The following is a 19,627-nucleotide window of genomic DNA, read 5'->3' on the forward strand; positions in this document are numbered from 1 at the left end:
ATTGACTGTGATTAAACTTCTCTTTGTGAAATTAAATAGATTGAGTGACTCACGATAAGCCATATTTTCTAGTGCTTTAATCATGCTCATGGCTCTTCTCTGAATAAGTCATCAATTTTTAACAGTGAGGGGAATCAATCACTGGAACAACTTCTCAAGAGTCGTGATAGATTGGCAATTTAAAAATTAGGGTGGGATTTTTTTCCTGAAAGATCTGCTGTCATTCAAAGAGGAACTAATTCAGAGACGTTCTCTGGGCTGGGCTATACAGGTCAGACTACAGGATCACAATGGTCCCTTCTAGCCTGAGAAGCTATGAATATGTGAACATGAAAAAGATCCTGGAAGGAAATACTGACTCACTGAAGTCAATGGGCTGTTGGCATCAATGGGGCTGGTTTTCATCTTTTGGTTTTGACTGATGTCTAAATATTGTATTCAAGAGATCTTAGAGAAAAATATCAAAGACGAATGCTGGAAAGTTGCAGTATAACATGACTTTATTTCTGATAATCCAGAACCCACACAAGACCACCAAATAACAGAGAGACAAAACAGGCTGCTCCCTTAGGCAGCGAGACACCAGTCACCTCACCACAGCTGACTTTCTGCAGACTGACTTTGATTGTGCGTGCTCCCCTACTGAGCTTGCCCGCAGAACCAGGAAACCGCTCAGGATTTAAAGTGACAGCTTGTCAGTTTGACACAGTTTTCAGCACAACATGGAAGACAGGGGAGAGTTGAGTGCTGGCTGAAAATGACAATGAAGATGCTACCAAAAGAAGAGGAAGACCCACCATGGAAGAAAAAACGCCAAAAATGCAGACACCGAGAGAAGCAATTTTTTAACCATAATTTCTTTTGAACATCTTAAAAAATGCTGCTGAAACAAACTCTAAATTAATTTCACCCAAAAAAGAAAATCAAGTTCTGAAAATAGGGTGTTCTGACAAAAAAGAATTGGGCCTGTACAAAAATTGATTGTCACAAGTAACCAATAATACGACCCCAAGGAGTCAAAATCACTGTTCTCCTCTAGGAAAGTGGCCCTCTATCTATTTGCCCCCAACTCGACCAGCTCTGATCCCACATTGACTGGGGTTGGACAGATCCGCCTTCGTCTCCGGCAGCCAACAAAATGCTGTCGTGTGATGAGGTAGAAGAAGGGGTAGAAGCAGCTGTTGAAACAGAGCAGGCCATGAGCAAAGATGGTCCCAGTCTCCAGGGACTCTGTTGTCTCTGGAGATGATGCCTTGGGTGAGGTCTGCAGGAAGGCAATGATGTGATACGGGGACCAGCAGAGGAAGAAAATGATGTGCAAGATAAGGAGGGTCCGGAGGGGCTTCTTGGACCAAGCCGCCCGTTTCTGGCCCCGTCTGACAGCCAGGGTGACCAAGCAGATGCTGATCAAGGCTAGTGGGACCAGAAACCCAACCAGGAACCGGATAGTGATGTTGGCTGCTTCTCCACTCTCTCTCAACAAGAGGCTCTGATTGGAGCAGAGGCCATGGTAGCGCCAGCTGACCATGACAGCCAGAATCCAGATGCTCAGTGTGACCAGGGAGGCCAGATGGACTGTGCAGTGGTTCTGGGCCCACACGGGGCAAACTGTGGTGACACAGTGGTCGGCACTGATGGCCGTGAGGTGGAAGCTGCTAGAGAACATGCTGAGGGAGGTGATGATGTTGGTTATCTTGCACAGGACGCTTCTCAAATACCAGTTGAAGCCCAGGGCCACCTGGGCCATCATGAGAGGCAGGAAGACAGTGAAGATAAATCCAGCAATGGCCACGTTCAGGTGCCACATGGCGTTGACTGTTTTCTTCTTCTGGCACCTGGTGATGAAGATGATGAATCCATTCCCCGTCACACCGAGGATAAAGGTCAGGGTGCAGAGCACCATGAAAACTAGGTGCGTCGTCTCCAAAGGAGCTTTGTGAAGATGGGCAGCTGCTTCGTAGGCCATCGTCTGGGGATAAGCAGAGGCCGTGCAGTTCTGGGACAAAGCAAACAAAGAAGGGACAAATGTGAAGTCTTAATAACGGAGAGAGAGACAGGACAGAAGTGGATCAGAGGCAGTCTAAGCACAGCAGCTCTGGTGGTGCAGAAGGAAAAAGAAAGCAAATGAGGCTGGTCGAAAAGCAAGAGAAAGCGGGGAGGGTTAAGGAGGAGGGGAAAAAACCAAAATGATTTTTTTCTCCACTATCTCTTTTCTACTTTTCTTCTTTTCCAATGGCCACCAAGAATCCTGCAGCTGGAAGTCAAAAGCCAAAGTTGTTTGTGTTTTAAAACACAAACAAGATGAAAGTAGCCGTTTGAAAGGAAGAGGAAATGTTTCATTGTGGCTAAAAATTTTCAATCAACATTTTCAGTTAAAAAAATAATGCTGTTGAAATGGAACATTTTTTTGCGAAATCCCCAACCTGGAAAGCAAGATTCGTTCCACTTTCAAGAAACTAACTTGAAACGAAAACTGCAATTTGAGACAAAATGAAAAAAAATCATTTCCCCCTTTGAATTTCATCCTTGAAAAATGTCGCCAGACTTGAATGCTTTTGGGAAACACTGAGTTCAACGAGATTGTATTTTCCAACGGAAAAAAAATTCGGTCACAACCTGTCAGTCAGTTCTGGTGCTAAGGCCACTCTCTACTGAACAAGAAAACACAAACCCAGAGTGCAAATACAACGTTATGGCAAAAGATAATGTTATAATTTCAAAGAGATTGTTAGGGGGTGAGCTTACTCCAGTCTGTAAGTACCCACCTACCTAGAGGAACAAGATCCAATGGCGACTAGAACACGATCCAATGGCTGGAAGTTTAAAGCTAGAGAAATTCAGACTAGGTGCAATTTAATAGCAAAGAGAATTAACCATTGGGACAATGTACCGAGGGCTGTCGTGGGTTCTACATCAATGGCTATTTTTAAATCAAGGCAGGATATTTTTCTAGAGGATCTACTCTAGTTCAAACAGGAACTATTCTGGGGAAGTTCTCTGGCCTGTGTTAAACAGGAGGTCACACTAGATCAGTGGTTCGCAATCTTTCCAGATTACTGCACCCCTTACAGAAGTCACTAAACTGGGAGGATACTAAACTGGTAGATACGCTGGAGGATAGGGATAGGATACAGAGGGCCCTAGACAAATTAGAGGATTGGGCCAAAAGAAATCTGATGAGGACAAGTGCAGAGTCCTGCACTTAGGATGGAAGAATCCCATGCACTGCTACAGAATAGGGACCAAATGGCTCGGCAGCAGTTCTGCAGAAAAGGACCTAGGGGTTACAGTGGATGAGAAGCTGGATATGAGTCAACAGTGTGCCCTTGTTGCCAAGAAGGCCAATGGCATTTTGGGATGTATATGTAGGGGCATTGCCAGCAGATTGAGGGACGTGATCGTTCCCCTCTATTCGACATTGGTGAGACCTCATCTGGAGTCCTGTGTCCAGTTTTGGGCCCCACACTACAACAAGGATGTGGGAAAATTGGAAAGAGTCCAGCGGAGGGCAACAAAAATGATTAGGGGACTGGAGCACATGACTTATGAGGAGAGGTTGAGGGAACTGGGATTGTTTAGTCTGAGGAAGAGAAGAGTGAGGGGGGATTTGATAGCTGCTTTCAAACTACCTGAAAGGGGGTTCCAAAAAGGATGGACTTAGACTGTTCTCAGTGGTAGCAGATGACAGAACAAGGAGTAATGGTCTCAAGTTGCAGTGGGGGAGGTTTAGGTTGGATATTAGGAAAAACTTTTTCACTAGGACGGTGGTGAAGCACTGGAATGCGTTACCTAGAGAGGTGGTGGAATCTCCTTCCTTAGAAATTTTTAAGGTCAGGCTTGACAAAGCCCTGGCTGGGATGATTTAGTTGGTGTTGGTCCTGCTTTGAGCAGGGGGTTGGACTAGATGACCTCCTGAGGTCCCTTCCAACCCTGATATTCTATGAAGTCTGATTTGTCTTGCGTAGCCCCAGGTTTCACCTCACTTAAAAACGACTTGCTTACAAAATCAGGCATAAAAATACAAAATCATCACAGCACACGACTACTGAACAATTGCTGACTTTCTCATTTCTTCTGTGTGAAATTTCAGTTTGTACTGACTTAGCTAGTGCTTTTTGTGTAGCCGGTTGTAAAACTCGGCAAATCCTCGATACACTGATGTACCCCCTGGAAGACCTCTGCGTACCCCCAGGGGTACATGAACCCCTGGATTAGATTATCCCAGTGGTCCCTTTGGGGCTTAGAATCAATGACTCAGTTATGAGGTTTTAAACAGAGAAGTGGTCTCTTTTGTCTCAATGGGCAGGCAAGCTGTGATAAATAAAGGTGGGGATTAGCTCTCTTTGATGGACACCCAGCCAGCCAGTTAGCTCTTGGTAGCTGTTCTTTACTTGCTTTACCTGTAAAGGGTTAAAGAGTTCTACCTTCCCACCGGCTCTTTTGATCAGGTGCCCACTTTTCTTTTTTCTTTTTTAAACCTGGGGGACTTTTTAACCCATTACAGTTAAAGCAATTAGAGAACAGCTACCAAGAGGGCTTTTACAGCTAACTGGCTGGCTGGGTGTCTATCAAAGGGAGCTCCCCCTCCTTTATTTATCACACAAGCTTTGTAAGGCTCTTGCCTATTGCAGAGCAGTTGCATAAAAGGAGGCTTAATAGAGCTGGACAAAACATTTTTTCAGTGGGAAACTGGGTTTCGAGGAAAGGAAAATTTTCATGGGAGGTGTCAGAAAGTGTGAAAAAAAACGATTATTTTTAGTGGGGAAGCTGAAAATCAACATATTTCATCCAAAAATAGTTTGGCTTTTTGCGGTTTTCAGCCAGATTTTCTCTTTAGTTTGTTTTCTGTAGTTCTTGGCCTAAATATTTTAGCCAGAAATGTTCAGTTTTCCATCTCCCCCTCCCTCCATACACACACACACACACACACACACACACACACACAGAGTTCAGCTTTCGGTTTCTACTCTCTCTCTCTCTCTCTCTCTGTTTTTCCAACCAACCATCATTTTTTTCTGCAGAAAATGGTAGATGAAAGCAATTCCCCCCTCCCCCTTTTCATTGAAATCTTCCCTGGAGAAATCCCCCATTTCCCAATAAGCTCTGTTAATGAATACTCCTGCTGTCTTTCCACATCAGGTCTTACAAGAGGAATCCAGGGCAGATGAAGAGTCCAGGAGATGAGTCAGAAACAAAGAACAGTGTCTTTTAGGATCTTACGCTCAAATAAATTGGTTAGTCTCTAAGGTGCCACAAGTACTCCTTTTCTTTTAGGAGCTAGATTCCAGCAGCGACAGAGAGAGAGATCTAGACCTGACAGAGCCGCTCCGCGGGCATGGGGCAGTGGTAACTTTGGCTGATGCCTCTCTAGAAAAGCATTGCATTTGTGAATTAAGGACATGTATGTTCATGCTGTAAATCAACAAACTGCACTAAGGAACGGTCCAGATTTTGCATCACTGGTGCTGCATCCTCCTGGGAAACCAACCTAGCTCAGCACCAAATCTGCCTTTGTTTAACAAAGGGATACAAGAGAACGTCTCCTGTGCCAGGTTGAACATACCTGTCCCTCCTCACCCATACCACTCCACACCATCGGTTGCTGATCCATGCTGACAGACAGAGGGAGACGGAGCACGGAGTGTCTGCAGAGACTACAAACTCCACCAATCCTAAAAAGAAATTAACTGACCTGCCTCGACTTAAAATTGGCTTCTGCTTCGCAAAGGACCATTGACAAAGCATCCAAAGCAAGTGATGAGAGAGGAAGAGATCATAACCACAGCAGCAAGACAGTGGAAAGTGGAATAGGAAGGGTCTTTGGAGATCACTAACTCTGCACAGTCTGGGATGAAATTAACTAACCTCACACATCAAAATTGGTATCTGTTTGGTCAAGGGATGTCAATTCAAGTCTCTGAGGCAGGGAGTGATAAAGAGAGGGAAATGCCCCCACTGGATGCAGAAAGCCAGAGGGAGACGGGGCCAGGAGTGGCCGGGAAGAAATTAATCAACCATGTTGCAAAGACTGAGAGGTTCCCAAAGACAACCAAGGATTGAAGAAGGGGAAGTGTGATCCAGATGATGGAAGGGGGCTTCTCCTTCAAAACGGGGTGGGGAAGAGAAAGATGGCAAGAGGGTCATTTTCTTACCTGTGCCTCAGGCAGCCGTGGCATCGTAGAGTCAATCCTACATGCTCGACGTGGCTCACAGAGATGGTCTCTGTCTGGGGGCAGGAAGCTGTTCTGATGTGGGTTTTGCTGGGTGGGGGGGAAGGTGCAGATGGGGGTTGGGTCCAACAGCCTCTGCAAAGCCTCAGAGGCTTCGGGCATTTCTTGCTGTGATCTGAAAGTCATGTGGTCCCCTCCACCCCCGGCTCTTGCTGTGCAGAATCAGCACCATGGTTCTAAGAGACGAAGACTGACATCCAGGGCTGTTTTGAGGAGCCCTGCTGGGACACAGCCACGTTCTGGCATGGCCCCGGCCCCTTCTCACCAAGAGAAACAGAGATGGAGGTCATCTTGATTAAGTATTGTGCTGTGGCCCCTGGAAAAACTCCACTGAGGATGACTAGCTTTCTGGGGATTGCTGAGAGCAGACTGTGAAGGAGCCAGGGCTGGCAGTCAGGACTCCTGGGTTCCATGCCTGGTTCTGGGAGGGGAGTGGGGTCTAGTGGGTTAGAGCAGGAAGACTGGGAGTCAGAACTCTGGGGTTCTATCCCTGTCTCCATGAAGAGGTGAGAACATAGGCACAGAAATGGACAGGTTTTACACTGCTCAAACCCACTAGACCCCACTCCCCTTTATTTTCTGCAACTACAATGGCTAGAAACAATTTTTTTCAAATGAAAGCTGAGGCTGTTTCCAGGAGCTGGAGGTTATATGAAATATGGTGCGAATCGTGAAAAAATCATGAAAGGTACCAACACTGTGAATGGCTTATTTGGGATGAATTACTCTGTTTCACAAAATTGTGAATTTCTCAGAAAAGGCAGATTTCCTTTGGAAAACACATTCATCAAAAATATATTAGCATGTGGTCAAATTCTCCATTTTTTTTCTAGTAACTCATCCTCACCAGAACATGAGAGAGAGAGAGAGAGAGAGAGGCAACCAGCTTAACCATGAAAGTTATCTGCCAGGTAATAACCATAGGGGAGCCAAACAAACAAAACAGGGATAATATTAAATCTAACTTAAATTTGATTGCAAAAGTCAGGTTTAGAAAACTATAACTGATCACACAGGTCAGGGTCAGAAGGCTATACATAAAAGAGAGAGAGAGAGAGCGCGAGCGCAGGGTTCTTACCATTCTGCGAAGCTGGAATTGATCGGGGGACCCAGGTGTGTGGTAGCTGAGGGTCCGGAGTGCTGGAGACAGGCAGAGCCCCCAGCACGATCAGTCAGGAGAAGATGAAGTCCCAATGGAAGTGATGCAGATGTTGGATCCAGGCATCAGAACACTTATTTGAGTGTGGGTCGGGGTTTTTGTAGAGAAACAACAATGGTTCAAGGGAGAACTCGAGATTTGTTGATGTATAAACAAGGGAGGACACCAAAGTTGTTTTGTTCAGGCTAGACCATGGGAGCTGATCATTCCTGGCTATGGGTGGTGTTCCTTGGAGGGAGCTCACATTGCAATTAGGGAGCTGCAGTATTTTGGATACCAATGAAGGATTTATTACTAGAATTGGTCTGATAACTAATGAGCTGGGGCTGTGCAGGCGTGGGTTCATTAACATCTGGAGCAGAGATCCCCCATCATGCAGTGCTTCCCTGCTGTTCTGGTCCCAGAGTTCCCTGCGGTTCTTGCCTTGGAATCTCTGTTCTCCATTCTGTCTGCTAATGGAGATGCCTCCTTGTCCCCTCTTCAATGCAAATGAGGCTAGGGGAGTTTCCTTAATTCTGTCAACCTTCTCTGGAGGGGTTTAGGTGGGTCTCCCACCGCCTTTTGACTGCTCTTTGTAAGTCTTTCTTCTGATCAATTTTGGTTCAAGCAGAGGCTGAGGGGGGAGAGGTCTTTTGTGAGTCAGACAGGCTGGGTACTGCCCCCTGGTTCCCCAAGAAGACAGAGCTGTTAGGTAACAAGTCCACCCGTTGCTGGGGTGCTTGCGCTGAGTGAGTATCCCCATCACATCTTTACTCCGTGGTACCAGGTCTGATCTTCCATCCATTGCAGCTGCCCCATCATTTGCTGGATCCAGCAAACCAGTAGAACCAGACCAATTGCTAGTATAATTTGGAAACCGATGATCACCACAATGGGGTGAAGCAGGACATTCAAAAGACCTGTTGCACTGAGGCTCCACCCAAGCAAAGTCTCCCACCAGGAGTGATGGCCTGTGTTGTAGCTGCTAGCCTAGAGATCTCCTGGTTGTGGTGTTGAATCTCGAGTTTGCCATTCTCCCCCAAAGTTCGGAGCTTCAGCAGCTCAGTTTGTAAGGAGGGATGAGTTAATAGTCCCTTTAATGGCAGTGAGACCCATTCTCAGTGAAATGGGGGAAAACCTCCTTGTAGAGCTCAGGATTGGCTTTCAATTGTTGTACACCCCATATAGGCACAGTAAACTTAACATCACAACTAACAATGGTGGTTACATTACCGACACAGCGATTAACGTACGGCACCATGGGTGGAATCCAATGTCCATTAATCAATACAATATAACATCTCATTCTTACACACACACACGCGCGTTACCAACATAGACAATAACACACGGATAACATCGAAGCAACAGTAAGACTTATTCCCAGGTTGTGGGAAGAAGCATTCATCGTGTTCCTCCAATGCTTGGTCTTCACAGGTTTAGCCCAAACCTTCTTTTCTCCGACACCTTTACATTTACTGTGTTTCACACATTATCTTTCTGCCAGGCCCACGTGTTAGGATCTCTGGAGTACATTACTGAGTTACCACTAACATGTAATCCCAGTGGGACTAGTGGGTGGATTACTCTGATTTCTTTGCCTGCCACAGTTATCAGGAATAACTGCAAGCTTTGCTGGTTGTGATTGTACGAACGTTAACTAAGTCTCCACCAGGGCCAGAGGACTAATTCCGTCTTATTACATGGGGCCGAATCAAGTTGATTGCTTCCATGGGAATTTGTCCTGCTATGGCTTGCTGAATCATTCCCATGATTACGTTCTGGGTGAGAGCCTGAGCTTGCTCACACACTGAAGTCAGTGAGACATTATTCTGGAAGGACTGTGCACCAGACATCATTAACTATTCATCTTTTTCTATGAGTCTTTCCCACCCAGGTAATACCTTACTTATCAACTGCTGTTCCGCACTTAACTGTTTCAAAGATGCTGTTAACGGGGTTCCCATCTTTTCTATGTTTTCGGTGGCATATGATAGTTTATTAGCCAGAACTTCTATGTTTGTGGCATCAACTAAAGAGATTCCTGTTCCTACAGGTGAAATCCAAACACTTAATTCCCTTTTAACTCTATTTACATGGTCGGCCCCTTGCCACATTCTTACCCATTCATCCCAGCCCTTATGGCTAATTCCAGTCAAGGGAGCGCATGCAGGTGCAATGTGAGAGATATTCAGGCCTTCTAAGTGGATGCGAACTTCCTTCAGAGAAGTCTGAGGTTGAAGGACCAAATGTTCTTGTTGTTGTTGATCCAATTTTAACATGTGGGGTCCTGAAACTGGGGCTCTTAAACATCGGAGGGGAGCGAGGTTTGTGATCAGAGGGTCAACATTTAAAACTGGTTTTTGTTTTTGGCCCAATTCCATTCTGTACAATCCAGGGTCATGGGATCCCTCTGAAATGGCAGCGTGTCCATAGAATTTAAACCAAATTGTTGGCATGAGCTTGTCACAATGTGTGCCCTTTAATGGAACTACCCAGTCTTGCTGAGTCTGGTCATTCCAGCTAAAGTCCAATTCAGCGGTTCCCAGTTTACAAGGAACCGTGTGATATTTTTCCTGCTGGCGTGATCAGACAGCTGCAGTTCATCTCCGGGTAACGGAGGTGTCTGTGTTCCGACGACAATGATGACACATAGGGGCATAGTTGATCCCCAAACAGCAGAGGAAACCAGGACTGTCCTGCACCTTCCGCTACCCGGGAGGCTGTCACTGGGTGTGTTTGATGGTGTACGTCCCTTTCGAGACCTCAACGGCTTACAGAAGAATGGGACAGAGCCTGGCGTGGTAACAAAACTTGAGTGACTCCCCGGTGGCACTCTGCGTGCAGTTGGCAATGCTTTCCATGGGGCAACCCGAGGAGTTGCCGACAGTGTAGAACTGGTAGCGATGCTGCAGGGCCAGGGGGCTGCTCCCATTCCCATAGAATCCAGGCATGTGGCAGAGCAATTTTACTTCCTGGGCTCCAGCTGGCCAGCACCTCCAGAGGCTCAGAGGATCACAGGTTCAGCATAGAGCCTGGACAGCATCAGACCCCAGACACTTATGAACAGCAGGGTGCTGGTGCACCATTGGGATGTCATGGCTCTTGTTCGGGACCTGTGAGAACAGAGAAGAGAGAACAAATTTCCACACTCCCCCCATATATACTGGGGGAGTCTGGGATCAATAGTGCAGAGTGACCATGAAGCAGTCACCTACGTGAGGGTGGCCATAATAAGTCGATGACTTCTCTGGCCTTTTCCTGACTCAACATCGGGGTAGGCACTGACAAGCCCACCCGACACGTATTTTCCAATGGCCCCGAGCCGTTCCTTCTTGCCGGCAGGATGGAGAAGACATTTCTACTATTCCTTGGGGGTCAGCTGGTTTACCCTTCGACTCTTTGAGCTGTGAGGAATGAAACCATTTCCGCCAGCATTTCCCATTTTTTCCATTCAGGATTTCTACCTGATAAATGCTGGGGCTGGCCCGATTCACAGTAAAGCAGGGGCCATCCCAGGTGTGTGTCACGGAGTGCTCCTTTGCTGAAAACCTTCTGTCCATCACTGGTTGGCCTAATTCCCATATCAAAGGAGGTTTTCCCCAGTCTAGTGTTTTGTCCAGGTTTTGCTGTACGATGACTGTCTGTGCTGCCACTCGCTTGTGCAACGCAGCGATCGTCTCTGCTCAGTGTCGTACCCGTTAATCTGTTCCCACCTTCCCTTCCCAGGCACTAGGCAGCTCCACTCCCAACGACCAACTTTCAGGCATGCGCATTTGCCTTCCAGTCATAACTTCAAAGGGAGTGTACCCATGGATCGCTGTGGAGCCTCTTTGAGCCATTCAGACGATTGGTAGTTTTCATCCCCATCCCTCCCTGAGCACTTTACTTGTTTTTTCAAAGCTTCCTTTAGCGTGCGATAGGTTCATTCAACTTGTGCAGAGGACTCGGGGTGTCCAGCTATGTGGAAACGGTGCTTAATGCTGAAAGCCTTACATAGCTCTTGCAGAACATCCCCCACAAAATGGGATCCCAAGTCTGAATCAATTACTCTGGGAATTCCTGTTCTTGAGAAAACCATGTTAAAGAGCTGCTTAGCCGTGACCGAGGCAGGGTTGGTTTTAGTAGGGATGGCGTCCACCCATTTGGAGAAGGGATCTGCTATTACCCGGCAGTATTTATTCCCCCTGCTGGTGGTGGGTAAAGGGCCTATGTAATCCATCTGAATCTACCCTCTATGCCCCAATCCATGTTTCTGAACCTGGCCATCAGCATTAACCATGGCGCACCGCAGACAATTATCACACCGCAGATCGATATCCGCTCCCATGCCTGGCCACCACCCTGTATCTTTAACCCTGTTTAAAGTACCCCCTTTTCCTCTATGCCCTTGCTCATGCACAAACGGAATCAGGTCCCCCCCGTACCTGGCTGGTGACTATCCAGTGCCTTTGACCACCTGTGTCCACTGCCCACCAGACATTTACAACCTGCTCAACCCTGTATTTTTCTGTGGGATCTTTCCCTATCCTGACTAAGGACCGGATTTCTGCATCCCCATCTTGACGGGGACTTAAGCCCAAGGTATCTATTCCTTTGCCTGAAGTTTTTCCCCGGGTAGTTACTGCCTCTGTTTGTTCTACCTGGTCTGTGTCTCTAGCGTGGTCACTAGCAGCAGCAGCTTTGGCTAAGGCACCAGCTCGGTTGTTCCAATGTGCCTCTTTGGAGTGATTTTTCTGATGTCCCTTTGTGTGAGTCACCCGGGTGTCTCTAGTTCTTTCCTTGATAACCTGTTTATCAGTGGGTCTCCCTCCGGAGATCCACTGGGGACTTAGAATGTTTACTGATGCTCCGGTGTCCACTGGCAATTGGGCGAATATCCCTGGGTTCCCCACTGTAGCCCTCCCAGTGGGTCTCCCCCATACGTCACACTGAAGTCTTGCGATCAGCTGGGGAGGTCCGCGGGGACCTGGGCATCCCTACTGCTTGGCCGACTCCCTCGAGAGCCTCCACTCAGAGGAGGGGGCAGGGATCTGGTTTTGACAGGGAGTGAGCGTGGGGAACGCACTCCGTACTGGGACAGCGGGAGGAGGGGGGGGCTCCCTGCATTCAGTCTGTTCTCTGCATCACCTGAGACAAAGCCTGAATCAGGATGCTGAGGAGCTGACGATCGTATTTTCCCATATCCTCCCCTAACTTCACCAGCTCCATCTAAATCATATTCCTACGGGTCTCCTTGGAGCGGCGCAGGCCAGAGTTGTGGGAGGTAGGGGGTCATTGTTGGAAGGGCGACTGGCAGGGTGAGGACCATTATTCACAAATGCGATAGCCTGCACTGGCTCTGAGCTAGTCTTTTTGCTGATTTGCCTTTTTAAGACACCCGTCTCTCGCAGCAAATCCCCTGCCCGTTTGAGTTTTGCCTCTAGGTCATTCCAGGTGAGGTGTTCTATATCCACAGACCCCAGGGTCCGTTTTGTCTGAGAACTTAGTCCTGCCTAAGTGCTCTGCACTAATCCGGGTCCCTGAAAACGGGCAGTGATAATCCCATTCTCTTCTGTCTGGGGTAATGAATCAGAGAGAGCTGCCAGCCTCTTTCTTCGAATTAGGTAAGCTTCGGGGGCCTCTTCTGGTTTTTGCTCTTCCATTATATACAGTTTCTTAAGGGAAGACGCAGGCAGGAATATTTTAAGAGCACTTACCATCCATTTCCGAGGTCCAGGGGCAGTCCGCCCCCAAGAACCTAAGCCTATGTCCAGAGCATCTGCGTCACAAGGAGAGGCGCATGACTGAGCCAATTGGGTTAAGTCCATGCCATCAGCAGAGGGGTGCATTTGCCAAACACGGGGCAGCCATGCCACGGCTGTGTCACAGTTCCGTGGCCCCAGTCTCTCGGCAATAGCCTTGGCCTGACTAGGAGACCACCTTACTACGTCCTTGACCAGCTCCCTTGTGGAAACAGGGGCAACATTATGCATGTGTGGCCAGTCGGGGTTCAATGGGTTTTTGGGGTCAGCATCGGGGGGTCTCTCTTTTTTCCCCCCAGAGGGCTCAAAATCGCAATTCTCTCTCAACCTTACAGCCGCTACCCCCCCCCCCCTCTTATGGGCACTGAATTCGGCACACAATTTACTAATCTCTGCCTCACACTCCTGATGGCCTGCTGCTTCCTTATTCTCATCGCCAGGAAGCGATTTCCTGCTTTCGCTTCTTCTAACAACATTTGTGTGTGTGTGTGTTAACTCTTTCCTGTACTGTTCTACATCCCTGCCGGCCTGGTCTCTCTCCTCTTGTACATCCATAAGCACAGCCACCAGTCTGAGCTTTTCTGCTATCAGTTCACACCCGTCGGCCTCACATTTCTTCAAACACTGTTGTAACTGCTTGTTCTCCAGCTCCAGTTCCTGCCTTCTCTTTACCATTTCAACCCTGTCCAGACATGCATAAAACAATGCCCATGCAGCAGCCGCATCCTTTGCGCTACCCCATGGCTTAAAGGTTGTGCAATGTTGTTCAAAGCTCAGACTCGCTCCAATCAGGGGATTCTCATCCTTAAAGCACCCCCTTTCCCAGGGGCATTTCCTCTTCTTCATTACCCGTCTCTCTAACCTGTTGGTTTTCTCCTGTCTCAAGTGAGCAGCCAAGGGTTTTTCTCCAAGCCATCTCTACTTCCCTTATCTCAGTAATGATCCTGACCAAAAGCTCTTTCATGCAGTCACAGTATTGCTCTAAAATCTTTACTTTTATGGTACAACTCTTTAACAGGGCTGGCTCTAGGCTTTTTGCCGCCCGAAGTGCCAGAATGCCACCCCTTGAAAAGTGGTGTCCCAAGCACGTGCTTGGTTTGCTGGTGCCTAGAGCCGGCCCTGCTCTTTAACTCCTTACTGCACGGTCCTACAGTTATTCTAGGCACGATTCTTAACTTAAAAGTTACAGGACGTTACCAAATATCCGAAGAGAGAGAGAGAGAGAGACCTCACTAAAGGAGCTTAGTCTGAAAAAGGAAGAGACAGTTTGCTCAGCTCAGTGCCTCAGTTTCCCCATTCCACAGCAACCACTCAACAAATACCATGTGATTAGGGTCACATGCTGCCCACGTTCCTCCATCAATTTGTTACCAGATTTGCCCATTACTTTGGGGTACGCTCATTTATTAGAGTACTTGTGGCACCTTAGAGACTAACAAATTGATTTGAGCATAAGCTTTCGCTTTCGCTTATGCTCAAATCAATTTGTTAGTCTCTAAGGTGCCACAAGTCCTCCTTTTCTTTTTGTGGATACAGACTAATGTGGCTGCTACTCTGAAACCTGAGGGGGGGGGTCTGTAATGCTATCCACGTACTGCTTGTGTCACTTGTGTTCTCATACGGAGCTCTGCTTCTCCCTGCTGCTCGGCCCTCCCAATGGCGCTATCCTGCCGGACCTCGGTTCCCCAGGGGTGGGTTCTTGCAGCCCCAGAATCAGAGGCGCACATACACATTAACAGAGCCCATCTGAGAGGACCGGGTTAATCAGCACTCCCAAGCTGACCCCTTAGATGTCCCTGGCCTCAGCAGGCCGGGTTGAGCAGCATTTCCAAACTGTCAGCCTCATATGCCCCTGGACTCAGCACATCTCTATCCCCACTTTCATGTACAATTGTTCTGGTTGTAACCCACTTGATGAGCAGACCCCACAGGATTTTTGGGCGCTGCAGGGATCTTAAGCTTAGGTACGAGGAGTGTTGCTGCAGAGTGAATGAAGAAACCAAAAACCACCCACGAGGGGGAGCGAGAGAGAGAGAGAGAGAGAGAGAGAGAGAGAGGGGCAACCAACTTAATCATGAAAGTTATTTATTGCCAGGTAATAATCATAGGGGAGCCAAAACAAACAAAACTAGATACTATTAAATCTAACTTAAATTTGATTGCAAAAGTCAGGTTTAGAAAACTATAACTGATCACACAAGTCAGGGTCAGAAGGCTATACCTAAAAGAGAGAGAGAGCGAGAGCTGGGTTCTTACCACTCTGTGAAGCTGGAATCGATCGGGGGACCTGGGTGTGTGGTAGCTGAAGGTCCGGAGTGCTGGAGACAGGCAGAGCCCCCAGCACGATCAGTTAGGAGAAGATGAAGTCCCAATGGAACTGATGCAGATGTTGGATCCAGGCATCAGAACACTTACTTGAGTGTGGGTCGGGGTTTTTGCAGAGAAACAACAATGGTTCAAGGGAGAACTCGAGATATGTTGATGTGTAAACAAGGGAGAATACCAAAGCTGTTTTGATCAGGCTAGACCATGGGAGCTGATCATTCCTGGCTATGGGCGGTGTTCCTTGGAGGGAGCTCACAATGCAGTCAGGCAGCTTCACTATTTTGGATACCAATGAAGGATTTATTACTAGAATTGGTCTGATAACTAATGAGCTGGGGGTGTGCAGGCATGGGTTCGTTAACATCTGGAGCAGAGATCCCCCATCATGCAGTGCTTCCCTGCTGTTCTGGTCCCAGAGTTCCCTGCGGTTCTTGCCTTGGAATCTCTGTTCTCCATTCTGTCTGCTAATGGAGATGCCTCCTTGTCCCCTCTTCAACGCAAATGAGGCTAGGGGAGTTTCCTTAATCCTGTCACCCTTGTCCCAGGGGTTTAGGTGTGTCTCCCACAGCCTTTTCATTGCTTTTTGTAAGTCTTTCTTCTGATCGGTTTTGGTTCAAGCAGAGGTTGGGGGGGGTCTTTCATGAGCCAGAGAGGCTGGGTACTGCACCCTGGCTCCCCAAGAACACAGAGCTGATAGGTAACATGATAATGTACATCTTTCTGATGCTCTTTGGCCTGACCTTCCTCGCCGGGATGTTTTTGAATGACTACATCTTCCTCCCTGGCTTCGTCATGGAGAGGATGGTCAACATCTTCTGGTTCCTCAGCTTGGCCATGCACCTCCTTCTCAGGGCTTAATAGACAGACTGTGGCAGGCAATGCTTAACAATGAGGGTAATTAATCACTGGAGCAATCTACCAAGAATTGCAATGGATTCTCCATCTCTGGCAAATTATAGATCAAGATTGGATGCTTTTCTGAAAGATAAACACTAGACATAATTTTTTAGAAAATTCTATCGCCTGTGTTATCCAGGAGGTCAGACTATATGAGCACAATGATCCTTTCTGGCCTTGGACTCCTGGGTTCTTTCCTGGATCTGGAAAAGAGGGGGGCTAGTGGGTCAAAGCAGGGGCACTGGGCATCAGTCCCAAAGATTTTATCATCTAAACAGGCAAATGCATGATTTTTTTACAGCATCGGAAACTCCTGATCTGAAGTCCTGGCTTACAGGCTGGGAACTGAACTCCTGACCCTAGCGGGCTGACTCTCCTTAATCCTGTGGACAAATGTAAATTGGGAGAAGTGGCAGGTTCTGCTTCTCTTTCCCTGCTGTTTCCTCTTTTAGGAAAAACAGAGCCAGAATCAATGTTAAAACTGAGGCCTTTATTGTTTGCCTCAAGCAGGATTCCATCCAAGCTAGGTGATAGCTCCAGGAGGGGAGTGGGGTCTGGTGAATGGAGCAGGGGGGTCTGGGAGCCAGGACTCCTGGGTTCTATCCTCAGCTTGGGGAAGGGAGAGGTGAGTAGCCTGATCATAATGGGGGCAATTCCACCTCTGACCTACTGCTGTCCTGGTTCTTGCTGGGGAGGGTGGCCTGGACCTCAGCCTCACTGAAGGCCCTCTGGAAGGCCAAGACCATGGAGAGCCACAGCGTGTCCTTGCAGCCCCAGCCCATGAAGGCGTACAGGGCAGGGTTGAGGCAGCTATTCAGGTAGGCCAAGGGAAGTGCGACATCATGGAGAATCTGTATTGCTGGAGTCACCCCCTTTGCCAACATGGCCAATAGGGTGGAGAGGTGGTAGGGGAACCAGCAGAGGAAGAAGGCCGTCACGATGGCCACCATGATCTCGTAGGGCCTGGCAGAGCGGACTACATGGTTCCTCATCAGTTTGGCAGTGATGACTCCGTAGCAGGTCAGGATGATGGCAAATGGCACCAGGAACCCAGTCACAAAGCAGGTGAGCACCATGGCCCGGTGTCGATGCTCCCACAATGTGGCCACCTCCTCCCTAGTGAAGTTCCCCACTGGGATGCAGTTGTTGTAGCAGATGGTGATGTCGCCCTCAAGCGGGAAGCTCCTAATGTCCCGGAAAGCTATCTACGGTGTGCTGAGAGCCAGAGCGGCAAGCCAAAGAGCCGCAGCCACCCAGAAAGCCAGCCGGGGCGAGCGGTGGTTGTGGGCCCAGACCGGCCAGGCCACGGAGATGCAGCGGTCGGCGCTGGTGACGGTGAGGAGGAAGACACTGGCGAAGAGGTTGAGGAAGGACACTGCGCTGTGGATCTTACACAGTGTCTGGCCAAAGGGCCAGTGGAAGTTCAGCGCTGCATAGGCCACCTCCATGGAGAGGAAGGAGGTGAAGATGAAGTCGGCCACGGCCAGGTTGAGATACCAGATAGAGACCACCGTCTTTGTCATCCAGAAGCTAGCGATGCAGATAACCAGGCCATTGCCCACTACTCCGAGTAGGAATCCCAGACTGAAGAGGATGGCAAAGAGAACTCCTGTCCACTCACGCTGGGCTCCACCCTCTTCTCCATGCTGGTAGGGATTCCCGAAGAAGGGGTGTAAGGTGCTGTTCACATATGGAAAGGCGGGGTGGGCCCAGCGGGGCTGGAAGGGCGTGGTCTCCCCCATCCTACAACAACCAAACCCAGATCCACTCTCACCTTTCGCGCCGGTGGGGTGAGAGAGCAGGGAGTTAACAGAGCTGGGCAGAAAATGTTTTTCCCAATGCCACTTTTTTCAACTTTTGAAAAATTGTTCGATCCTGAATTGGAGCCAAATCTTGAAATCTCAATATTTTCATGGACCAAAAACCAAAAATCGGTTCAGGACAATCATAGATTCCAAGGCCAGAAGGCACCATTGTGATAATCTAGTCTGACCTTTACGACACAGGCCAGAGAACGTCCCCAAATTAATTCCTGTTTGAACTAGAGCAGATATCTTAAAAACAATCCCACCCTGCTACCTAAATTGCCCACGGTGGAGAATCCACCCTCATCAAAACCCTCTGTTCCAACTATTTCTAAATGTGGCATTTTCAATTCCACCCGCTTTTTATTTCTTTTAAATTGTTTTTACAAATAATAATTAGCTTAATTTTTCCCAAACAAAAAAGCGGTTTTGGAATAATTGGATTTTTTCATCTGCCCTGTCACAACTTTTTTCCCAAAAAACTTTTTGGGGGTCAGGAAATTGGTGAAATTCCCAGAAAAACTTTGATGTCAATGAATCAGCTGTTTTAGACATGAAACCATCTTGTCAAAAGTTTCCTGACCAGCTCTGGAGATAAGTAGAGTGAGACAAGGTGAAAAACCCTCCCCTTTCTTCCCCTTGCAGAGGGAATGGGGCATTCCCTTTCCTGGGGGGCAGGATTTCCCCTTTTGTCTCCTGGAGGGGTGGAGCTGCTTCCTCCCCCTCTCCTCTCACCCACACTGCCTGCTAATTGGCAACCACTTCCCCACACCCTCCGCTGATTGGCCACATGTCAATGACACTCAATAACTGGCTGCAGGATACTGAGAGATAAAAGTGGGGGGAGTTTCTGGGGCAGGGGCTGGTCCAATCCAGTTCTGACCAGACCAATCAGTGAGGGGGGGTAGGAGAGGGAGGAGCCAACCCAGGCCACACCCCCACAGACTGAAGTGGGGTGCAGCCGTGCTGATGTGGGAATAGGGTTGGGGTGGTTATGTGGGGTGGGAATAGGACATCTCCCATCCAGGGCTGGAGCAGCTGGATGTGGGGGTGGCACCTCCACATTGGTGGGTATTAGGAGCCAGCAGGCTCCATCCACAGCCACCCCCCAGGGTCTGCTGGTCCGTTCCCAAATCTTCCAGGATTCAGCCCAGCTGTCGTCCCGACCGCACCCTCTGCGGAGGTGCAGCCCCATCAGCTTCCTGGGGGATCCACCGGCTCCGTCGGGGGCAGGCTGGGGTATTGGGGGACTCCTCACAAGAGGGACCCTGCGTGGGGAGGGGAGGTGGGAGGGACCCGGGGCTGAGCTGGAGGGATCCGAGCCTTTCCTTACCCCGGTCTCAGAGGGACGTCTCTCTGCGGATCTCCAGAGCTGGTCTCCTCCCGTGGCCCCGGCAGGTTGCACTCTGGCCAGGCTGGGAAGCTTGGAGGAGTCATGGGAAGGGGAAGGAGGAGAAGGGGGTTGGGCCTGGGGCTGCCTCAGTACTT

The 19,627-nt window shown here is 48.6% G+C and overlaps 1 protein-coding gene and 1 pseudogene across 1 annotated transcript; both read right to left on the reverse strand.

Annotated features, from left to right (window-relative positions):
* Positions 1 to 1,051: 1,051 nt before the first annotated feature.
* LOC141976994 (chemerin-like receptor 1) lies at positions 1,052 to 7,458 on the reverse strand. The gene is made up of 2 exons (XM_074938187.1): positions 7,309 to 7,458; positions 1,052 to 1,996 (listed from the first exon to the last, which is right to left on the reverse strand). The coding sequence occupies exons 1-2, from the start codon at positions 7,309 to 7,311 to the stop codon at positions 1,052 to 1,054; spliced, it is 948 nt and encodes a 315-aa protein (XP_074794288.1). The 5' UTR covers positions 7,312 to 7,458.
* A 9,514-nt stretch (positions 7,459 to 16,972) lies between these two features.
* On the reverse strand, positions 16,973 to 18,076 carry LOC141977403 (chemerin-like receptor 1; annotated as a pseudogene).
* Positions 18,077 to 19,627: the final 1,551 nt, after the last annotated feature.

The sequence above is a fragment of the Natator depressus genome, chromosome 24 (genome assembly GCF_965152275.1).
Source record: "Natator depressus isolate rNatDep1 chromosome 24, rNatDep2.hap1, whole genome shotgun sequence".
Lineage (NCBI taxonomy): Eukaryota > Metazoa > Chordata > Testudines > Cheloniidae > Natator > Natator depressus.